At 46.0% G+C, this 24,585-nt stretch overlaps 2 protein-coding genes across 2 annotated transcripts; one reads left to right on the top strand and one right to left on the bottom strand.

The window, feature by feature from the left end:
- Positions 1-7,323: 7,323 nt before the first annotated feature.
- On the top strand, positions 7,324-8,247 carry LOC307028977 (olfactory receptor 2A7-like; the record flags this gene model as incomplete). The annotated part of the gene is made up of 1 exon (XM_079664429.1): positions 7,324-8,247. One exon carries the CDS (start codon positions 7,324-7,326, stop codon positions 8,245-8,247), a length of 924 nt encoding a protein of 307 aa, XP_079520555.1.
- Positions 8,248-22,820: 14,573 nt separating this feature from the next.
- Positions 22,821-23,744, bottom strand: LOC307029780 (olfactory receptor 2A7-like; the record flags this gene model as incomplete). Its single annotated transcript, XM_079665863.1, has 1 exon — positions 22,821-23,744. One exon carries the CDS (start codon positions 23,742-23,744, stop codon positions 22,821-22,823), a length of 924 nt encoding a protein of 307 aa, XP_079521989.1.
- Positions 23,745-24,585: the final 841 nt, after the last annotated feature.

Here is a 24,585-nt window from a genome sequence, read left to right as displayed (position 1 = left end):
CCCCGGATCCTCAAAGACCTTTCTATAGGGCAATTTCTGGTAGCTTTTAGCATCTTCCGCGATGCCCTCTGCGCAGTTTACCCTGAAAGGAGAGTAGAGTTAGATGCTTATCTGGCCATGATCGGCGATCTTCACATCAAATACGGGAAATCCGTGTTTTACCAATACCATAAAAGCTTCTCTAGCAAAGCAGCGCTGCACTTAGCTCATTGTAACATCCGCCTGGACTGGTCCGTGCTGGATACCGAGCTGCTCGTTATGGCTACCGGCGGGCAACAAGTCGTCTCGTGCATCAGTTGCGGAGCGCAGGGCCACACCTCTCCGCTCTGCCCTTCAGTGCCTCTCTCCGGGTCTAGCGTTTTCCCCACGCAGTATTCTGGGAACAATAAACCAAACCGTCAGGTGATCAAACAAGGGGATAATAAGATTTGCGTTTCTTTTAATGAGAACGTGTGTTCCTACCCTCATTGTACTTTTCTTCATATTTGCAGTACCTGCAGGGATGCTCACCCGAGGTCAGTTTGCCCAAGGCGCCGGCCCCCCTTCCCGTGCCAGAATCAACGTGGTGGAAACCTCTTAAAACATCACCCCTCAACTTCCATTAACACCACACATTTAGCAGCTGCGCTTTCGACTCAAACATGAAAGTATAATAAATGCTTAAAAAAAGGTTATACATACTGTAACGACTTAAAAATAGCACAAATTAAATAGTATCTTTCTGTCTCTGTGGAGCTGATTCACAAGACCTCATGAAAGACGACACATGAAGTGAGGATACCCGGCCCGGAGGAAGCCCGGGGTCCCCTTCTGGAGCCAGGCCCAGAAGGAGGACTCGTCGGCGAGCGTCTGGTGGCCGGGCTTGCCACGGAGCCCGGCCGGGCACAGCCCGAAAAGGCGACGTGGGCAACACCTCCGCTTCTCCGTCCCGCGGGCCCACCACCTACGGGAAACAGCGATGTGGGGTGCGCTGCCAGAAGGGTGGCAGTGAAGGCAGAGGGTCTCGACGGACCAGACCCGGGCGACAGAAGCTGGCTTTGGGGACGTGGAACGTCACCTCTCTGGGGGGGAAGGAGTCGGAGCTTGTGTGGGAGGTGGAGCGTTACCAGTTGGATCTGGTTTGGCTCACCTCTACGCACAGCGTCGGCTCTGGAACCTTACTTCTGGATAGGGGTTGGACTCTATTCTTCTCCGGAGTTGCTCAAGGTGTGAGGCACCGGGCGGGTGTGGGGATACTCACAAGTCCCCGGTTGGGTGCTTCGTTGTTGGAGTCTACCCCAGTGGACGAGAGGGTTGCCTCCCTACGCCTGCGGGTTATGGGGGGGAAAACTCTGACTGTTGTGTGTGCTTATGCACCCAACAGCAGTTCAGAGTATACGGCCTTCTTGGAGACCCTGGAAAGAGTCCTGTATGGGGCTCCTGAAGGGGACTCTTTAATCTTGCTGGGAGACTTCAACGCACATGTGGGCAATGATGGAGACACTTGGAGGGGAGTGATTGGGAGGAACGGCCCCCCTGATCTGAACCGGAGTGGTGGTTTGTTACTGGACTTCTGTGCTAGTCATGGATTGGCCATAACAAACACCATGTTCGAACATAAGGATGCTCATAAGTGTACGTGGTACCAGAGCACCCTAGGCAGAAGGTCCATGATCGATTTTGTTATCGTATCATCGGACCTGAGGCCGTATGTTTTGGACACTCGGGTAAAGAGAGGGGCGGAGTTGTCAACTGATCACCATCTGGTGGTGAGTTGGGTCGAGTGGCGGGGGAAGCCTCTGGATAGACCTGGTAAGCCCAAACGTGTAGTTCGGGTGAACTGGGAACGTCTGGAGGAGGCCCAAGTTCAGGAGGCCTTCAACTCACACCTCCGGCGGAGCTTTTCGGGCATTCCTGTGGAGGTTGGGGACATTGAACCAGAGTGGTCGGTGTTCAAAGCCTCTATTGCCGAAGCCGCGGCGGGGAGCTGTGGTCTCAAGGTCTTAGGTGCCTCAAGGGGCGGTAACCCTCGAACCTCCTGGTGGACACCGGTGGTCAGGGAAGCCGTCCGACTGAAGAAGGAGGCCTTCAGGGATTTGTTATCCCGGGGGACTCCCGAGGCCGTTGCAAGGTACCGACAGGCCCGAAGGGCAGCAGCCTCAGCCGTGGCCGAGGCAAAGCAGCGGGTGTGGGAGAAGTTCGGAGAAGACATGGAAAAAGACTTCTGGGCGGCAACAAAGTTGTTCTGGAAAACTCTCCGACACCTCAGGAGGGGGAAGCAGGGAACCATCCAAGCTGTGTACAGTAAGGATCGGACGTTGTTGACCTCAACTGATGGAATGTTAGGGCGGTGGAAGGAGCACTTTGAGGAACTCCTGAACCCGACAACTCCGCCCTCTATGTTAGAGGCAGAGCTGGAGTATGACGGGGGATCGACACCAAACTCCCGGGGGGAGGTCACTGAGGTCGTCAAACAACTTCACAGTGGCAAAGCCCCGGGGGTGGATGAGATCCGCCCAGAAATGCTGAAGGCTATGGGTGTTGAGGGACTGTCATGGTTGACACGTCTCATCAACGTTGCGTGGAAGTCGGAAACAGTACCGAAGGAGTGGCAGACCGGGGTGGTGGTTCCCCTTTTTAAAAAGGGGGATCAGAGGGTGTGTGCCAATTACAGAGGCATCACACTACTCAGCCTCCCCGGGAAAGTTTACTCTAAGGTACTCGAAAGGAGGGTCAGGCCGATTGTCGAACCTCAGATTGAGGAGGAACAATGCGGATTCCGTCCTGGTCGTGGAACGACGGATCAGCTTTTTACTCTCGCAAGGACCCTGGAGGGGGCCTGGGAGTACGCTTATCCAGTCTACATGTGTCTTGTAGACTTGGAGAAGGCGTATGACCGGGTTCCCAGGGAGTCACTGTGGGAGGTGCTGCGGGAGTATGGGGTGAGGGGGTCTCTACTCAGGGCCATCCAATCTCTGTACTCCCAAAGCGAGAGCTATGTCCGGGTCCTCGGCAGTAAGTCGGACCCATTTCAGGTGAGGGTTGGCCTCCGCCAGGGCTGCGCTTTGTCACCAATCCTGTTTGTAATATACATGGATCGGATTTCGAGGTGTAGTCGTGGGGGAGGGGGTCTGCAGTTCGGTGGACTAAGGATTGCACCACTGCTTTTTGCAGATGATGTGGTTCTGATGGCTTCATCGGTCTGCGACCTTCAGCACTCACTGGATCGGTTCGCAACCGAGTGTGAAGCGGCTGGGATGAGGATCAGCACCTCCAAATCTGAGGCCATGGTTCTCAGGAGGAAACCGATGGACTGTCCACTCCAAGTAGGGAATGAGTCCTTACCCCAAGTGAAGGAGTTCAAGTATCTCGGGGTCTTGTTCTCGAGTGAGGCAACAATGGAGCGTGAGATGGGTCGGAGAATCGGAGCAGCGGGAGCGGTACTGCAGTCTCTTTACCGCACCGTTGTGACGAAAAGGGAGCTGAGCCAGAAGGCAAAGCTCTCTGTCTACCGCGCCATTTTTGTTCCTACCCTCACCTATGGTCATGAAGGATGGGTCATGACCGAAAGAACGAGATCGCGGGTACAAGCGGCCGAGATGGGTTTTCTCCGCAGGGTGGCTGGTGTCTCCCTTAGGGATAAGGTGAGATGTTCGGTCATCCGGGAGGGACTCGGAGTTGAACCGCTCCTCCTTCGCGTCGAAAGGAGCCAGTTGAGGTGGTTCGGGCACCTAGTTAGGATGCCACCTGGGCGCCTCCCTAGGGAGGTGTTCCAGGCACGTCCAGCTGGGAAGAGACCAAGGGGTAGACCTAGAACCAGATGGAGGGATTATATCTCTTCTCTGGCCTGGGAGCGCCTTGGGATCCCCCAGTCAGAGCTGGTTGATGTGGCCAGGGAAAAGAAAGTTTGGGGCTCTCTGCTGGAACTGCTACCTCCGCGACCCGACCACGGATAAGCGGGAGAAGATGGATGGATGGATGGCTTTCGACTCACCCAAATCCCGTGATCGTTGATTATCTTTTGTCAGGGCTCTCTAAAGGGTTCAGGGTAGGGGTCCTTTCCCCCCCTCAGTGACTTTAGCGGCAAAAAACCTGCAGTCAGCCATCAAAGAACCCACCGTAGTCTCTCAGCTCATTCAAAAAGAGCTCAACAAAGGATATTTAATCGGTCCTTTCCATTCCTCTCCGTTCCCAGTGTTCCGGACAAGCCCAATAGGGGTTGCTACACGCAAATACTCTGAGAAGAAAAGGCTCATCTTCGATCTGTCCGCTCCTCGCGCTGGCCCGTTTTGCAGCATCAATAGCCTTATTCCCCCAGAGTATTTTTCTCTTCATTACGCTTCAGTTGATAATGCCATCAAGCTCATCAAAATCGCAGGGCAAGGAGCGTGGCTCTCCAAAGCAGACATTACTGACGCGTTCAAAATAATTCCCATTCACCCATCTCAGTGGCACATGTTCGGTATCAGATGGGAGTCCAAATTCTACTTCGCTGTCCGTTTAACCTTTGGGTGCAGAAGTAGCCCTTGCATCTTTAATTATTTTTCCGAAGCCCTCTGCTGGATCCTTCTGAACATCGTCAGAATCCCCTCCGTCCTGCATCTATTGGATGATTTCCTCCTCATAGATCCCCCTCGGGACAACTCAGGCGCCTCTCTAGCAAAACTCAAACTATGCTTTCAGGAGTTAGGTGTTCCCCTCTCAGGAGAGAAAACGCTAGGTCCCACCACACGCCTGGAGTTTTTGGGCATTACACTCGACTCCGTAGACATGGAAGTGTCTCTCCCCACGGACAAACTGCAGCGCATTCGCGACATTACAAAGTCCTTCTGTGAGCAACAAGTTATCACCAAGCAGCAACTGCTCTCCCTGCTCGGGCACCTCAACTTCGCCATGCGTATCATCCCTCAGGGGCGCTCGTTTATTTCCCGGCTCCTGGATACAGCGTCGGCTGTAGAAAACCTCCATGACCACGTCTTCTTAGATGAAGGCTGCCGCTCTGACCTGCGGTTCTGGTCCCTCCTGCTCGCACACTGGAATGGCATCACCTTCTTCTACGAGGACCTCGTGTACTCCTCCGACTCCATGAGATTCTTCACGGACGCTGCCCCATCCGTGGGTTTTGGGGGTTTCTTTCAGGGAGAGTGGTTCGCAGGCTCATGGCCTCCGGCATTCCCCAGCCATGCCTCTTCCTCCGCTCTGCATGAGATCTTTCCGATCGCTGTTGCCTGCCACGTGTGGGGTCACCTCTGGCCCCGGCAGCGGATCTCAGTACTCTGTGACAACCAATCAGTGGTCGGAATTATTAATAAAGCGCGCTCCCCGTGCCGTGACATCATGCCGTTCATGAGAAGCATCACGTGGTCTTCCATCACCCACAACTTTCTCATCTCCGCTCGTCACGTTCCCGGCCACCTCAACTCAGTGGCTGATTCCCTCTCTCGTTTCCACTTCCAGAAATTCCGGAACCTATGCCCAGAAGCCAGCGCTCAACCCGTCAGGATTCCTCCCCTGCATCTTCTCTCTTTCTTCTAAATAGAAGCTCCCTAGCAAGGCACCTCGGATCCGCCAGGTTTTTCTTGAGGAAGGGCTTAGCCGCTTCCACCCTTAAAACATATGATTTTGCTTGGAGAACGTTCGCTTTATTTTGCTTTTCCGTAGGCATTACACTTAAACCTGTTCTCATCTCCACCGTGTGCGCCTTCATGTGCTACTGCGCCACTGATCGCCACCTCAAACCCCAATACATCCGGGGCCTCTTAGCAGGAGTTCAGTTTAACATTCGCTGTTCCGATCCCGGCTTTCCCAGCCTGTTTACAAACCAGTCAGTCAAACTCATTCTCAAAGGTCTTATTAGAACATTTCCCCCTGCCTTAGACCGGAGACGTCCTATTACACTCTCCACTTTATGCCTTATGCTCTCCAAACTTAGAAGTGGGTTATTCTCCCCTTATATCGATGCACTACTTGATGCTTTATTTCTCCTAGCTTTTTATGCTTTCCTCAGACCAGGTGAATTTACCACAGCTTCTCTAACGTTCAATTCCAGTCGAGACGTCTGCTTGTCTGACATATCCTTTCACGCCAGCCATTTTAGCTTACATCTTAAGCACTCCAAATGCGGCGGCGCCTGCTCCGTCATCGCCGCCCGCAATGACTCCCAGTTCTGCCCTTATAAATCCATGATCAAATTCCTACAGCTTAGACCTACCTCTAATCCCCTCTCTCCATTATTTCTTATCTCAGGGAATTTTCCCTTAACTCAACGACAGTTCAACCACTATTTAAAGCAAGTTGTCATGAAATCCGGGTTATCCCCCCTCCTATACACGGGGCATTCATTTAGAATAGGTGCAGCTACTTCCGCTGCTAATCAAGGCGTCTCATCCTCATCCCTGCAACAGCTCGAACGGTGGTCCTCCTCCGCTTTCTCATCATACATTCGTCCGGACCTCAGTGCCGTGCTGAATATCCAAAGGTCTCTCCAACCTTAAATTGGTACGTATGCATATAACTGGTGGTGGTTCTTTAGCATGTCAGCACGTATATTCGCCCCGTGGCTCATGCTTATCTTGACATGTCTAACCCTGTACGTCCAGGTTGTAACCTTCGGGTCCGTATTAAATGTGTCCCTGCGAAGTCAGGTTGCCCCGTACGTCCGGGAAGCCCTGTATGTCCGGGACGCCCTGTACGTCCGGGAAGCCCCGTATGTCCGGGACGCCCTGTATGTCCGGGTTACGGGGCCTGTGCTGGGTGAGGGGAGTAGGAAGTGATAAACTGGGTCAAAGGAATGGGCCTAGGAAATATGTTCCTCAACAATTGCTAGAGATAAGGAGGCAGAGTTTTCTATCGCATATAATCCAGATTATCGCCAACTCCGCTGTTGACGTTGCCAAACAGGTAGTGTTGGATATGTGTTGCTTGCCTTGGGCGAATTGGGTCCAGTGACACCGACAAATGCATGGTGGAAACCTGGTTCTTGCAGAAAGCTGTGTCCTGTAAAGGTACCTGAATAAGCCTCCACCAAACCTCCTCTCCTTACATCATTTCTATCTGAGTTTACAGTTAACTCTCACAGTAACGTGATCAATCCACGTTACATCAAACATTGCCTTTGTATTCAGTACAATTCAGTTTGCTGAAGCTCTTCACGTGTTGATGGAGTTTAATGAGATCCATAGAGGAGTTAGCAGTCAGATAAAAAAAACTCCCACAGACTCAGACACTTTCTGGCACTCTTTGTGTGAAGCATTAGCACTCTTCATCACAGCTTGCATGTTACTGCAAGTGAGACTGTTCAGGTATTGTTCATGAGAGTTAACATATGATCTGCCTGCATTACTGATGGATTCTCAATTCAATGTGACATATTTAACTCTTGACGGTCATGTGGAGGTGCAGAGGTATAGATATCTGTATTTTGTGATCATGTTAACGGTTTATGTTCTGATCATCTGCAGTAATTCCACTATTGTGTGCATCATTGCTTTACACAGAAACCTCCATGAGCCTATGTACATGTTCATTGCAGCTTTGTTGATTAACTCTGTTCTTTATAGCACCAATATTTACCCCAGGCTTCTGATTGACTTTTTATCAGAGAAACAGATCATATCTTATCGAGCCTGTCTGTTTCAAAATGTGATGTATATGACTTTTACCTTTTCAGAGTTTTTACTGTTGGCAGCCATGTCCTATGACAGATACGTGTCTATATGCAAACCTCTGCAATATTCAACCATCATGAGAAAAAGAACTGTCAATGTCTGTCTGGTTTTGTCTTGGCTTCTGCCGACTTGTGAGACTGCAGTGGGATTTATTCTTTATTCTAATAGCAAACTCTGCATTTTTACTATTAGGGGGATTTTTTGTAACAATTCAATTTACAATCTTCAGTGTGTGAGCTCAAGCGCTCTCTCTGTATATGGAGTGCTCATGTTGGTAAATCTGTCCCTTCTGCCTCTTATCTTCATACTTTTTACATACACCAGGATACTTATAATATCATATCAAAATGGTAGAGAATACAGGAGAAAAGCTGCACAGACCTGTTTACCCCACCTGTTGGTTTTAATCAACTTCTCCTGTTTATTTTATTTAGATGTTGTTATAATTCGTTTAGGGTTAAATATTTCCAAAATGACACGTTTGATATTGACTTTGCAAATAGTTTCCTATCACTCCCTCTTCAACCCAATCATATACGGACTGAAAATGAAAGAAATCTCTAAAAGGCTTAAATTGTTGTGTCGGATGAAATCTCACTAATGTTACCTGGGTTGGGTGAAGATTTACTAAACATAGCACAACAAGTCAGGAAATGTGTGTTTGGTAGACGAATACTTTTTTGTAACAATGCTTCTTGGCATTACATTTCATACCGTTGGAAAGCCTGTTTATTTCTCTTTTAAATGGAGCCACATTTGTGAGGAACAAGCGTGTTTGGGATGAGAAGCAGAGCTGAGTGTGTGGGTCACGTCATGAATAATGGGCCAAATCTTCTCTGCCGATGCCAAACAGCTTTGTGTTGCTTTTGCTTTTGACTCATTGTTGGTGTTGTTTGGTGTTTGAAAACTTGAATAGTTTTTTTTGTGCACACAAAAGTCTGCATAAATTGCAGATGATGAACAATTAAGAAATGTGACAGAAGAGATCAGGAAGCTGCAGCTTTAACAGCCGCCCCCTCAGAGACAGAAACTATGGTAGAGAATACAGGAGAAAAGCTGCACAGACCCGTTTACCCCACCCAATCAACTTTTCCTGTTTATTTACTTTTGATGTCATCATAGTTCGTCTTGGATTTAATATTCCTGTAGCTACACGTTTTATATTGACTTTGTAAGTAATTTCTTATAACCCCCTTTTCAATCCAATCATATACGGACTAAAAATGAAAAAAAAAAAGATATATACTGTATATATTTTTTTGTTGTAAATGTTATTATTTATTGTACAGGCTACAGACACAAAACATGGACATTACAATAATAAGAAGAGACATTCTTATCTCAGATAACAAAAAACAGAAACATTTTTATAAAATACAGTCAGTTGGTCACTTCAACATTTCATAAACAAAACAAAAAAATAGGTTGACAGTCCAATATCATCAAAAGCATTTATTATTCCTTTTCATCCCACTCTTCACTAGAGCTGATTGTTTCCCATTTCATGGTGTGTTGAGCCATCCTTTGATTCTTTGTGGCAATCATCCTTTCCAAAATAAATTGTGTTTTTGATCTACTTTTCACACACCTTAAATTCAGATTTCCCCTTGAGCAAGCTTTAAAAATAAGTATTTTTGCCAGAGGGATAATTGTATTCATCAACTGTGTATTGTCCTCATCCAAAAGCCCAAGCAAAAGACCAAAGGGAGTAAATGCAAAATCAATATAAAGTGTCTTAAGCCAATTTTGAATCTCAGTCCACAGTCTTGCAACGTATGGACAATACAAAAATAAATGCATCTGGTCTTTCTCTTCCTCCCCACAGAATCTACAAAGTGGTGACGGTTCGATATTAAAAGTGTTGAGTTGTTTTTTTGTAACGACAATCTTGTAAAAGATCTTCAGTTGGAAGATTCTTGAATAGGAATCAAGTGTGGTTTCAGAATATTAAATGTGTCTTCCCAGAAAGAACAGACCACATGAGGAAAAGCAGTAAGGGCCTTGCTCTGTAAACAGTGATTATAAATTATTCTATTTATTTTCATTTTTGATAGCCATTTCTGACTTCTTGTATGAGGTGTACAGACCTGTTGTCGGTTTCCATCTTTTTTTAATTTACGTTTCCAGTTAGTTGTTATCGCTGAAAGCAGCTGGTTAAAGTGAAGGAAATCACATATCTGACCATACGTACAGCGGAAACACTGATTTAAATTACCTGAGCTATCTAGGAAATCATTCATGAAAAATAATTCCCTTTCTCAGGAGACTTTCCCATAATAGTGGTTTCCCATCTATTAAAACTTCTGAGTTCAACCATATTAATTGATTTTGGATTTATTCTGGTGTATCTGGGGGGTAATACTGGAAACTCAACCAAGCCTTCAATGCATCTCTAACAAATGGTGAGATTTCTACTAATATGTCTTTGAATAACCATTCACAGTGGTGAGGTTTTAATTGGAAAAAGGGAAACAGTTTGCAGTCAAACAATAAGTGCCCTGAAAATAAGTTCTGACCTGTTCTCCAAAGGCTATCATGATACACATTATTAATCCAAGATGCTTTTAAGGATGAATTCATTGCTGCCAAATGTTTTAAGTTTAGTCCACCATTTTCAAGTGTATTATATATGTATTGCCTTTTTATCTTGTCAGGCTTATTATTCCAGATGAACTTAAACATTCGTTGTTCAAACTTTTTAAAAAAGGACGCCCCTGGGGAAGGAAGTGAAATTAAGAGATAAACAAACTGTGGAATCACAAGAGCATTAATTAATATAATCTTTCCCTGTAATGAGAGAGCTTTCCCTTTCCAGGGTTGAATTATTTCCTCCGTATTCTGCATTTTTTGCTCCAAATTTAGCTTAACTAGATCTTTGAGATTTTCTGGAATATGAATTCCCAGAACATTCACTGAACCATTACACCATTTGACTGGAGCTGAGCATTGTAGCTTGAAATCTGTGTCTCTTAAATGTTCCTATTCTCATAATACAGCATTTATCAAAGTTAGACCTTAGCCCAGCTAATTTTGAAAAGTTATTTAAATCACCTATGAGGGCATCTAATGCAATTTTTTCAGGCTGTAGAAAGAAAGTGGCATCATCTGCATATAATGTTACTTTAGTTTCAATACCATTTGATCTTAAGCCTGTTAAACACATAACTAGGGCCAAGAAAGGGTTGGTGGAGGGGGTCTGGAGGACGGGTCTCGGGCGGACGGCCCGGGGGCAAGGGAGAGACCAAGGAGGGGGTCTCGGGCGGAAGGCCCGGGGGCAAGGGAGAGACCAAGGAGGGGGTCTCGGGCGGACGGCCCGGGGGCAAGGCAGAGTCCATGGAGGGGCGAAGACCACAAAGGGCGAATTCATGGGGTCGAGCATGAGGGCGAAGGCAGCGGCAGGAAGAGTCAGGGGGCCGGGCTCGAGGGCGAAGACCGCGGCTCTCAGAGGGCTGCCTCGAGGGCAAAGACCGTGGCTCTCAGGTGGCCGTGTTTGAGGGCGAAGACCAGACAGCTCCGGAGGCCGGGCAGGACCCGTTGTCGGCCGAACAGGAACCGGAGTCAGTGGGACAGGCTTCGGCAGGATCCCCCACGGAAGAGGACCAGGAGTTGGCAGGACCCCCGGCGAGACAGGTGATGGCGGGGCCTCCAACGGAACAGGACAAGGGGTTGGCAGGACCCCCGGCAGGAGAGTAGTTGGCGGGACCTCCAACGGCACAGGAGATAGGGTTGGCAGGACCCCCATCAGGAGAGTAGTCGTAAATTCGATCCAGTCATGAAGCAGCATGTTGGTAGGGTGGAAAGTGGAGCTGGCAGTCACACACATTATATGAGCAAAATAATTCAAAATGAACTGATTGACTCAAGCAGCTCTAAAATACTGGACACAATTGTGGAAGAGATAAAAACGTGTAAGTATTTCTCCATCATTTTGGATTGCACTCCTGATCTGAGTCATAAAGAACAACTCTCTGTTATTGTCAGGATAGTATCGCTAGAAGACAAACCACAGGTTAAAGAACATTTCCTGGGCTTTCTTGTGGCAGAGCAGTCAACAGGGGAAAGTTTGACATTGCTCATTCTCAAAAGGCTGGAGGAACTTAACATCCCCTTTGAGGACTGCAGAGGACAGTCGTCTGACAACGGTGCCAACATGAAGGGTAAGAATCAAGGTGTTCAGGCTAGGTTGCTTCAACAGAACCCAAGAGCTTTTTTTGTCCCTTGTGGTGCTCACACCTTAAATCCGGTGGTAGCTGATGCTGCAAAGAGCTCACCAGATGCTATAGGCTACTTTGGCTATTTAACAAAGTTGTACAAACTCTTCTCGGCCTCCACCCTAGATGGGACATCCTGCTGAAACATGTCAAACAACCCTGAAATCGTGGTCAGAGACCAGATGGGAAAGCAGGATAAAAAGCGTTGAGGCAGTAAAGTACCAGGCTGGGCAAATCAGAGGGGCTCTTCTGGAGGTGAGGGAAACAACTGCAGACCCTGTGGTGAGAGTTGAAGCCCAGTCTTTGGCTGAGGAGATTGGATCTTACCGTTTTATCATTTGCACAACCATATGGTATGACATCCTCTACAAGATCCAGCATGTGAGCAAACTGATGCAGCCACCCTCCATGCAGTTGGATGTGGCTGTCGACCTGCTGAAGAAAACAGGAGATTCCCTCACCTGCTACAGAAGGACTGGATTTTCTGATGCACAGACAACTGCAAAGGAGATGTGTGAGGAGATGAACGTGAGTCTGCTCTCAAACAAAAGCGGTTGAGATCCACAAAACGGCAGTTTGGTTATGAGTCTCCAGATGAGCCTATTGATGATGGAAAAAATGGAAATCACATTTTTTAATGTGGTTGTGGATACAGCCCTTTCTTCACTTGATGAGAGATTTCAGCACCTTGAAGAGGTAAATGACAAGTTTGGATTGCTCATCAACTTTCCCACCACATCAAACGAAGAACTGCCAAAGCACTGTCAAACCCTGAGCTCTGCTCTGACCCATGATGGACAACCAGACATTGATGGCAGGGAACTTGCTGCAGAAATGCAAAATGTTCCACATGTGCCATCAAAGAAAATGACAAACATGGAACTATTGACTTTCCTTCAATCAATCAATCAATCAATCAATGTTTATTTATATAGCCCAATATCACAAATGTTACATTTGTCTCAGTGGACTTCACAGTTTGTACTGAATATCAGTATGACAATACGACACCCTCTGTCCTTAGACCCTCACATCGTACAAGGAAACACTTCCAGAGAAAACCCACAGTTTAAAGGGGAACATGGGAGAAACCTCAGGGAGAGCAACAGAGGAGGGATCCCTCTCCCAGGACGGACAGACGTGCAATAGATGCCATGTGTAAATTGAAAAGATAATACATTTGCAACATAGGTAGACCAAATATTTGGAAATGCATGTCTGTATAATGGGAAGATGAATCCAAGAGGATGTCCATCCAGGATCCAGGACTCAGGACCACAGCCACGACTCAAGATCCAGGACTCGCGATCCATGACACAGGACCGCAGGATCATCCATGACTCCGGATCCCGGCGTAGATAGACACCAAAAAGAAAGAAATTTGGGGAAGCTGGGTTAATCGGAACATGAGAGTACACAGGTATAGACAGAGAGAAGGAAGAAGTAAGATGTCCCCCGACAAACTAAGCCTATATCAGAAAAACTAGGGGCTGAATCTAATCAGCCCTAACTATAAGCTTTATCAAAAAGGAAGGTCTTAAGCGCACTCTTAAAAACGGATAGGCTCTCTGCCGCCCGAACACAAACTGGAAGCTGATTCCACAAAAGTGGAGCTTGATAAGAAAAGGCTCTGGCTCCCATTGTACTTTTAGAGACTCTATGGACAACCAAGAACCCTGCATTCTTGGAACGCAATGCCCTAGTAGGACAGTAGGGTATAATGAGTTCTTTAAGGTAAGATGGCGCCTGCCCATTAAGGGCTTTGTAGGCCAGAAGAATAATTTTAAATTCTATCCTGTGTTCTATAGGGAGCCAGTGTAAGGCAGCCAGAACAGGAGTAATGTGGTCCCTTTTCCTAACTCTGGTTAGTACACGAGCTGCAGCATTTTGAATCAGCTGAAGAGACTTGACTGACTTCTTGGTACACCCTGATAATAAGGAGTTACAATAATCCAGCCTTGAAGTAACAAATGCATGGACTAGTTTCTCTGCATCGTTTTGAGGCAAGATATGCCTGATTTTTGCAATATTACGTAGATGGAAGTAGGCGGTCCTTGAGATTGATTTTATGTGGGCGTTAAAGGATAAATCCTGATCAAATATAACACCAAGATTCCTTACAGTCTCACTGGAGGCCAAATTAATGCCATCCATGGTTAGTATATCTTTAGATAATTTGTTTCGTAGATTCTTCTGGCCAAGTACAATAACTTCAGTTTTGGTCGTGTTTAACATCAAAAAGTGTGAGGTCATCCACGTTTTTAAGTCCTTGAGGCAGTCTTGAATTTTATTTAGATGATTAATTTCATCAGGCTTGATTGATAAATATAGTTGAGTATCATCCGCATAACAATGAAAGTTTACAGAATGATTCCTTATAATATTGCCGAACGGAAGCATATATAATGTGAACAAAATAGGTCCGAGCACTGAGCCCTGTGGCACTCCATGGCTAACTTTGGTTTGCGTGGAAGATTCATCATTGACACGTACAAACTGAGAACGTTCAGATAGATAGGACCTAAACCAGCCTAAAGCAGTTCCCTGTATGCCAACTAAGTGCTCTAGTCTTTGCAATAGGATATCATGGTCGATAGTATCAAATGCAGCACTAAGATCGAGCAAGACAAGAATAGAGACAAGTCCCTTGTCTGAGGCTATTAGAATGTCATTTGTGACTTTAACCAGAGCTGTCTCTGTGCTATGTTGTGTTCTAAAGCCAGACTGAAAATCTTCAAATAAATCATAGTTTTTTAAGTAATCACACTTCATGAGAAGAAGCTGACAGAAATGTACCCCAATTTGTGGGTCGCTCTGAGAATCTCTGCCACTCTTCCTTTTACAGTGGCTGCTGCTGAAAGAAGCTTCTCAAAGCTCAAACTGGTCAAAATTTACCTGAGAGCTTCTATGGGACAAGAACGTCTCAGTGGACTATCCATCATAAGCATCAACCATGTGGTCTCAAAACAGCTGTCTTATGATGATGTCATAGATAATTTTGCTTTAAGAAAGGTAAGGAGAGTCAGGCTAAGGGAAGGTGTTGAGGTGTGAGATTGAGGCCTGTAGTATTTTAATGGTTGGATTTTGGCTAAATCTTGCTTTTAACCAAGACTGAATTGATTGATAGCAAATATTTCGCTACCCAGAAGTAGTATGTTTAAGTGTTCAGCAAAGCAGCCTTTGTTTTAAATTAGTAAATGTTTCTGGGTTGTACTTCTTACACATCCAGCTCTTAAGGTGAGGCAATTAGTCTCTCACGGGCTGTATATCAGTACAGGTGGATTGTGTGCCTGTCAGCAGAGGAGCAACTTGTTGCCCTGTCTGACCTCAGCAGGGAGCAAGTGGAGGGGCCAATGTTGTATTTGTGTTAAAATAAATAAATATCCCAAAAAACTTATGGGACACAGCTTCTGTGTGATTTTATTAACATTGGAATTTTTTTTTTTTTTTTTTGGTGGGGGGCGCCATCTAAAATCTCGCCTAGGGCGGCAAATTGGTCAGGGCCGGCCCTGCTCCACTGTGATTGTCGACTCCGCCCTAATTGTCTGCATCTGTTCCCCCTTAGCCTGCCTATATATATATTCTGTCTCCCTTGTCTTGTTGCCAGTTCGTTTCGTCCCATGTGCCTGACTGCCAGCGTGAAGTCCATGTTTTCTGCTAAGAGCTAAGACCCGTGTTTTTGGAATTTACTTTATCTGTTGACTTTTTGACACTATTTTAACCTTTTCCTCGTAAGAGTGTTTTTTGTTATCTTAACCTGTTACCTCTACGGAGAGCTCACAGTGCCACTATTTTTCAGTAAAGACTTTCTTTTGTACTTTGTTTGTCGAGTCGTGCTTTTGGGTTCATACTGGTTTGCCTAGCCGTGACACACTTTCCATGAACTTGTGATCCTCTCTTGACATTTCCAGACGCTCCTTGTGTTGATGTTCTGGAAATTCAAGCTTCACTTGCTGCTTCAACAATTCCTCGATTTCTATAACAGAAATTCTGTTTGCTGTAACGACTGGCTTAATCCTTCCTAAAGGTCCATTTATTGTCCAACCTAAAATGGTTTTAACAGCGTACGGGCCATTCCCTTGGCTGTTTATGACTTTGCTTGGCTCTAGAGCTTTGGGCACGTTGCGCCCAATTAGCTAGCCAACCTCTGCATCAATTTGTGGTATATTGATCTCTTTCAGGTATTCCCATTGTTCCACGTCCTCTTGAGAGGGAATATTTGACTTTTGTACTGGTATTTTGTTTTGGGAATAAACAGGTGGACGTGCTACATACTGGTTACTTTCAAGAGCACATATTTCAAGGTCACATGCAACAGATGTTTTAGCTGACTCCTCTTTATTCATTGTTCGTAGGAGTATCTCCGTGTTGTGTCCAGTCACTTGAAGCTGCTGTAGAATGGTATTACCCTTTTTAGTTTTCACCTTCACAGGAACGATAGCCAGGGTGCCTTCAGGCTCACCGGCCCCAATTTGTCTCCGCAAGCAGGGCATCACCCCAGCCCCAGATCTCCTGCTTTCCCAGCTCCGTAAACGCCCAGGAGCTTCTTATTATGGGAAATACGAAAACGTATTTTCAAACTACAAATGAAGCTCAGCGCAAGTTCAGGCAGGAAGACCTATCACTTCGTATTGCACGTCATGGCAATACTCGCTCCCTTCACTAATTGATAGGGAGCGCCACTCCTCAAGCTAACCTATCACTTCCCTCCATCCACAAGCCTAATTATCGCACCTGTTAATCCCTCTATATATGCTCTCTCCTTTTCCATCAGCTGTCTTCCAGGTGTCAACGTGCTAAGTTGGTAGCCTACACTCCTCTTACGCCTAAAAAACACTGGATACTAAAAAAAAAAAAACATGTCAAATTCAGACTCTTCAGAGATCCTACCTTTTTCGAAGGATCTTGATCCCGATTCCGATGCACTTCCAGAGGAAGCGTCAAACTCCTCAAGTCATCGTCGCCTCAGTTCTCGTCTGAGCGCCCGCAGCGGCTCTCGCACAGCAGAGGCAGAATTCCTCGTCGCCCATCTCCGCAAGCAGGGCATCACCCCAGCCCCAGATCTCCTGCTTTCCCAGTTCCGTCAGCTGTCGGACCAAGCCTCCGGCGTGGTCTCCCAGCCCAGGCCAGCAGCTCCAGCCAGCCCCCCCGGAAGAGGGCGAGGGTGCTCTCGCGGCCGCGGGGCAAAAGGACTAAAAAAGCGAGTCCTCCAGGAGTTAACTCGGCCAAGAAATCCTCCACTCCTCAGGCTCGCTCCAGCGGCGCTCAGCAGCCCAGCGCCGCCCAGCCCAGCGCCGCTCAGCCCGGGAGCTCCGGCACTCAGCCCCTCTTCGATGGCAGCCTAGTCAACACACTGCAATCTCTGGCAAGTTCTATGCTCCTAATCGACGCTCGCCTCCAGTCCATGGAGAGAGGCCAGGCCGGAGCTTCAACCTCTGCGGCGGCCCCGCCGGGTCAGGATTTTGCATTAGGCACGGTAGTTCCTTCTCACTCTCTGGCTTCCGCCCTCCCGGCCCCTCCCTCAGGTAGGCCCTACATTCCCCGAGCCGCTAACATCTCCTCACGGCTCAGAGCTAAGATCCTCGACGGGAAAGACATTAATTTAGTCAGCCTTATTCTGCCGTCCCCGGAGTGCGACAAAGCCATCGCCTCGGGAGGAAGCATTACTGCGGTATTTAAATCTGCAGACCCCCGGATCCTCAAAGACCTTTCTATAGGGCAATTTCTGGTAGCTTTTATCATCTTCCGCGATGCCCTCTGCGCAGTTTACCCTGAAAGGAGAGTGGAGTTAGATGCTTATCTGGCCATGATCGGCGATCTTCACATCAAATACGGGAAATCCGTGTTTTACCAATACCATAAAAGCTTCTCTAGCAAAGCAGCGCTGCACTTAGCTCATTGTAACATCCGCCTGGACTGGTCCGTGCTGGATACCGAGCTGCTCGTTATGGCTACCGGCGGGCAACAAGTCGTCTCGTGCATCAGTTGCGGAGCGCAGGGCCACACCTCTCCGCTCTGCCCTTCAGTGCCTCTCTCCGGGTCTAGCGTTTTCCCCACGCAGTATTCTGGGAACAATAAACCAAACCATCAGGTGATCAAACAAGGGGATAATAAGATTTGCGTTTCTTTTAATGAGAACGTGTGTTCCTACCCTCATTGTACTTTTCTTCATATTTGCAGTACCTGCAGGGATGCTCACCCGAGGTCAGTTTGCCCAAGGCGCCGGCCCCCCTTCCCGTGCCAGAATCAACGTGGTGGAAACCTCTTAAAACATCACCCCTCAACTTCCATTAACACCACAAATTTAGCAGATGCGCTTTCGACTCACCCAAATCCCGTGTTCGTTGATTATCTTTTGTCAGGGCTCTCTTAAGGGTTCAGGGTAGGGGTCCTTTCCCCCCCCTCAGTGACTTTAGCGGCAAAAAAACTGCAGTCAGCCATCAAAGAACCCACCGTAGTCTCTCAGCTCATTCAAAAAGAGCTCAACAAAGGATATTTAATCGGTCGCTGTCCGTTTAACCCTCGGGTGCAGAAGTAGCCCTTGCATCTTTAATTATTTTTCCGAAGCCCTCTGCTGGATCCTCCTGAACATCGTCAGAATCCCCTCCGTCTTGCATCTATTGGATGATTTCCTCCTCATAGATCCCCCTCGGGACAACTCAGGCGCCTCTCTAGCAAAACTCAAACTATGCTTTCAGGAGTTAGGTGTTCCCCTCTCAGGAGAGAAAACGCTAGGTCCCACCACACGCCTGGAGTTTTTGGGCATTACACTCGACTCCGTAGACATGGAAGCGTCTCTCCCCACGGACAAACTGCAGCGCATTCGTGACATCACAAAGTCCTTCTGTGAGCAACAAGTTATCACCAAGCTGCAGCTGCTCTCCCTGCTCGGGCACCTCAACTTCGCCATGCGTATCATCCCTCAGGGGCGCTCGTTTATTTCCCGGCTCCTGGATACAGCGTCGGCTGTAGAAAACCTCCATGACCACGTCTTCTTAGATGAAGGCTGCCGCTCTGACCTGCGGTTCTGGTCCCTCCTGCTCGCACACTGGAACGGCGTCACCTTCTTCTACGACGACACCTCGGATCCGCCAGGTTTTTCATGAGGAAGGGCTTAGCCGCTTCCACCCTTAAAACATATGATTTCACTTGGAGAACGTTCGCTTTATTTTGCTTTTCCGTAGGCATTACACTTAATGCGCCACTGATCGCCACCTCAAACCCCAATACATCCGGGGCCTCTTAGCAGGAGTTCAGTTTAACATTCGCTGTTCCGATCCCGGCTTTCCCAGCCTGTTCACAAACCAGTCAGTCAAACTCATTCTCAAAGGTCTTATTAGAACATTTCCCCCTGCCTTAGACGTCCTATTACAATCTCCACTTTACGCCTTATGCTCTCCAAACTTAGAAGTGGGTTATTCTCCCCTTATATCGATGCACTACTTGATGCTTTATTTCTCCTAGCTTTTTATGCTTTCCTCAGACCAGGTGAATTTACCACAGCTTCTCTAACGTTCGATTCCAGTCGAGACGTCTGCTTGTCTGACATATCCTTTCACGCCAGCCATTTTAGCTTACATCTTAAGCACTCCAAATGCGGCGGCGCCTGCTCCGTCATCGCCGCCCGCAACGACTCCCAGTTCTGCCCTTATAAATCCATGATCAAATTCCTACAGCTTAGACCTACCTCTAATCCTCTCTCACCATTATTTCTTATCTCAGGGAATTTTCCCTTAACTCAACGACAGTTCAACCACTATTTAATTAAGTTCTCATGAAATCCGGGTTATCCCCCCTCCTATACACGGGGCATTCATTTAGAATAGGTGCAGCTACTTCCGCTGCTAATCAAGGCGTCTCATCCTCATCCCTGCAACAACTTGGACGGTGGTCCTCCTCCGCTTTCTCATCATACATTTCGTCCGGACCTCAGTGCCGTGCTGGCTATCCAAAGGTCTCTCCAACCTTAAATTGGTACGTATGCATATAACTGGTGGTGGTTCTTTAGCATGTCAGCACGTATATTCGCCCCCGCGGCTCATGCTTATCTTGCCATGTTGCTTATCTTGCCTTTACGTCCAGGATGCCCCGTATGTCCGGGAAGCCCCGTATGTCCAGGACGCCCTGTAAGTCCAGGAAGCCCCGTATGTCCGGGATGCCCCGTACGTCCGGGACGCCCCGTACATCCGGGAAGCCCCGTACGTCCAGGAAGGATGCCTAGGAGGCATTAGTATGTCTAAAATCCCCACATGCACTAAGCTCTCATTTCATCCATAGATCTCCACTGCATACCACAAGGTAAGATTTCATCACGTTGAGTACTCCATACTTTCACTTCTTTTGGGGGTTCATCGGAAACGGTTCTTTCCCTTCCCGAATGATATCTTACAAAACCTGGGCCTAATCGCCAAACACAATTTTATTCACTGTTATAATCTGTCATCATTATGTTTCATTTATATAATGTGACCCGATAATAAACATGTATTCCATACATCACGTTTCTCCTGATTGAAATACCAGTCGTCAAATAGGAGTCAGATAGTAGTGTGGAACATACATTAGCCAAATGCTGATTAAATATTTGGGCAATGGATAACGGGTCATGAATTATTGTATCAGCAGTTCTTATTTTATTAATAGAATGCTTACCTGATTTATTTAATATAGATTTAATTTTAGTCCAAATTGCTTGGGATTCTTAAAGTCCGATTTGAGAGATTCTTTATAGCAGTTCGATTTAGCATTTTGGGTTTTGGTTTTACTCAGATTTCGAAGATGCCTGTATACTTCCCAATCGACTAAAGTTCTTGAATGACGATATATCGACCATGCTTTATCCCTTTCCCTAAAGAGACTGATGAGTTCAGAACTGATCCAAGGGAGATGTTGACCTTTGACCTTAACCGTTCTCACAGGTGCATGTTTGTTCATGACCTCAGTGAGCTCCTTATGCAGAACATCCCAAGCATCTTGTACAAAACGTATTCGCTGAAATCTGTCCCAATTAAGGGCAACAACATCATTAATAAATACATCAACATTCAATTTGTTATGTTGTCTGATTTTGACTAGTTTTGGAGGTAGTTTGATTAATTTGATTTTCCATACGCAATAAACAATTGAATGATCGCTGGAGCAATCCGACATGACACCAGCTTTTAAGATTCTGTCAGGGTGTGACACCAGCATCCAGTCAAGCAGAGATTGGGTTCTGAGAGTGATACCAGTTGGCTCATTAATTAGCTGTTTAACATTTAGACTACTGAAAAGTGTTTTCTCTCTATCAGATGATTTATCCAACCAATTTCTGTTGAAATCACCGAGCAAGATTATTTCATTTCCGCAGGAAATGGAGTTGTTAGTGTCGATGATGTGGTTAAAAGACTCTGCAGGTGAAGAAGGTGGCCTATAGATGCTACCAATAGTTAAGCATTTATTTTCATGAAAAATAATTTTAGTAAAAATGCATTAAAAATGTAGAGGCTCTATAGAAGTAGCAATTATCTCAGTCACAAGGTCAGAGGAGACTAGCCACACCTCTACCCCTGCTGCATCTATCAGATCTGTAAAGCAAATCATTTGTGATTTGTAGTTCACTATCGGAAATGTTACTACTAAGCCAAGTTTCAGAGAGTGTGATGATTTTAGGTTTATGTAGAACAACCCATATCCGAAGTAAATCAATTTTGGGCAATAGACTCCTGATATTCAAATGAATGATTTTTATACCCTTTAATTCATCCAGTCTGGAAATAATGTTCCTGTCACTTGTTACGCATACATGTGATTCATGATTGTAAAGATTGCTAGATTCAACCATTAATGTAAAACAGACATAAAAAACATTCAAACACAAAAAGAAAAATACAGAAAAACACAAAACAACCTTTAAGAAGACCCAGCAGCCCTGGACACCAAATCTAACCAGAGCATTACCAAGAGTAAACTTAAACATAATAACTAATTACACAGCGCTCAGTCTGCATTACGAAGAGGATAAAGAAGTCATAGCTCAAAGAAATTCATCCGAACGAACACAAACATTATTTAACAATAACAGCCAGTATGGCAATAGTAGTGGGCTCTAACGTGCCAAAGAAGAAGAAGTGACGTCACTGTAACATGTAAACAAACCACACAACTGAAAGAGCCAGGCGGGGCCCACCTGTTATATTAAGTTATAATAAACACAAAAGAGAGAGTCAACAACCTCTCAGCAGTCATGACACGTCACGTAAACAGGTCTCTGTTTTTAGAGAAGATGAGAAAAATATTTCCGCAGAATCATTGGTAATTTTTAATCGAGGGGGCTTTAAAGACCCTCATTACATCAGCATCTGTGGACACTGCTGTTATCTGAATACATTTCATCATATTCCTTGGGGGCACTCACACGCACACACACACACACACACACACACACACACACACACACACACACATTATTGCTATGTAGGCTTTTGCTTTCGTTGTATACTTTATTTTTTACGTTATGTTGGTAAAATATTATTTTTGATTCTTCTTTGTAATTATTAGTTTCTGTCTCTGAGGGGGCGGCTGTTAAAGATGCAGCTTCCTGATCTCTTCTGTCACATTTCTTAATTTTTCATCATCTGCAATTTATGCAGACTTTTGAGTGCACAAAAAAAACTATTCAAGTTTTCAAACACCAAACAACACCAACAATGAGTCAAAAGCAAAAGCAAAGCTGTTTGGCATTGGCAGAGAAGATTTGGCCCATTATACCTGACGTGACCCACACACTCAGCTCTGCTTCTCATCCCAAACACGCTTGTTCCTCACAAATGTGTCTCCATTTAAAAGAGAAATAAACAGGATTTCCAACGGTATGAAATGTAATGCCAAGAAGCATTGTTACAAAAAAGTATTCGTCTACCAAACACACATTTCCTGACTTGTTGTGCTATGTTTATTAAATCTTCACCCAACCCAGGTAACATTAGTGAGATTTCATCCGACACAACAATTTAAGCCTTTTAGAGATTTCTTTCATTTTCAGTCCGTATATGATTGGGTTGAAGAGGGAGTTATAGGAAACTATTTGCAAAGTCAATATCAAACGTGTCATTCTGGAAATATTTAACCCTAAACGAATTATAACAACATCTAAATAAAATAAACAGGAGAAGTTGATTAAAACCAACAGGTGGGGTAAACAGGTCTGTGCAGCTTTTCTCCTGTATTCTCTACCATTTTGATATGATATTATAAGTATCCTGGTGTATGTAAAAAGTATGAAGATAAGAGGCAGAAGGGACAGATTTACCAACATGAGCACTCCATATACAGAGAGAGCTCTTGGGCTCACACACTGAAGATTGTAAATTGAATTGTTACAAAAAATCCCCCTAATAGTAAAACTGCAGAGTTTGCTATTAGAAAAAATAATAATTCCCACTGCAGTCTCACAAGTCGGCAGAAGCCAAGACAAAACCAGACAGACATTGACAGTTCTTTTTCTCATGATGGTTGAATATTGCAGAGGTTTGCATATAGACACGTATCTGTCATAGGACATGGCTGCCAACAGTAAAAACTCTGAAAAGGTAAAAGTCATATACATCACAGTTTGAAACAGACAGGCTCGATAAGATATGATCTGTTTCTCTGATAAAAAGTCAATCAGAAGCCTGGGGTAAATATTGGTGCTATAAAGAACAGAGTTAATCAACAAAGCTGCAATGAACATGTACATAGGCTCATGGAGGTTTCTGTGTAAAGCAATGATGCACACAATAGTGGAATTACTGCAGATGATCAGAACATAAACCGTTAACATTATCACAAAATACAGATATCTATATCTCTGCACCTCCACATGACCGTCAAGAGTTAAATATGTCACATTGAATTGAGAATCCATCAGTAATGCAGGCAGATCATATGTTAACTCTCATGAACAATACCTGAACAGTCTCACTTGCAGTAACATGCAAGCTGTGATGAAGAGTGCTAATGCTTCACACAAAGAGTGCCAGAAAGTGTCTGAGTCTGTGGGAGTTTTTTTTATCTGACTGCTAACTCCTCTATGGATCTCATTAAACTCCATCAACACGTGAAGAGCTTCAGCAAACTGAATTGTACTGAATACAAAGGCAATGTTTGATGTAACGTGGATTGATCACGTTACTGTGAGAGTTAACTGTAAACTCAGATAGAAATTATGTAAAGAGAGGAGGTTTGGTGGAGGCTTATTCAGGTGCCTCTACAGGACACAGCTTTCTGCAAGAACCAGGCTTCCACCATGCATTTTGTCGGTGTCACTGGACCCAATTCGCCCAAGGCAAGCAACACATATCCAACACTAACTCTTTGACAACGTCAACAGCGGAGTTGGCGATAATCTGGATTATATGCAAGAGAAAACTCTGCCTCCTTATCTCTAGCAATTGTTGAGGAACATATTTCCTAGGCCCATTCCTTTGACCCAGTTTATCACTTCCTACTCCCCTCACCCAGCACAGGCCCCGTAACCTGGACATACAGGGCATCCCGGACGTACGGGGCGTCCCGGACATACGGGGCGTCCCGGACGTACGGGGCGTCCCGGACATACGGGGCGTCCCGGACGTACGGGGCGTCCCGGACATACGGGGCTTCCCGGACGTACGGGGCTTCCCGGACGTACGGGGCTTCCCGGACATACGGGGCAACCTGACTTAGCAGGGACACATTTAATACGGACCCGAAGGTTACAACCTGGA

The sequence above is a fragment of the Notothenia rossii genome, assembly GCF_949606895.1.
Source record: "Notothenia rossii genome assembly, chromosome: 2".
NCBI classification, from domain to species: domain Eukaryota; kingdom Metazoa; phylum Chordata; class Actinopteri; order Perciformes; family Nototheniidae; genus Notothenia; species Notothenia rossii.
This window is presented reverse-complemented; position numbering and strand designations above follow the sequence as displayed.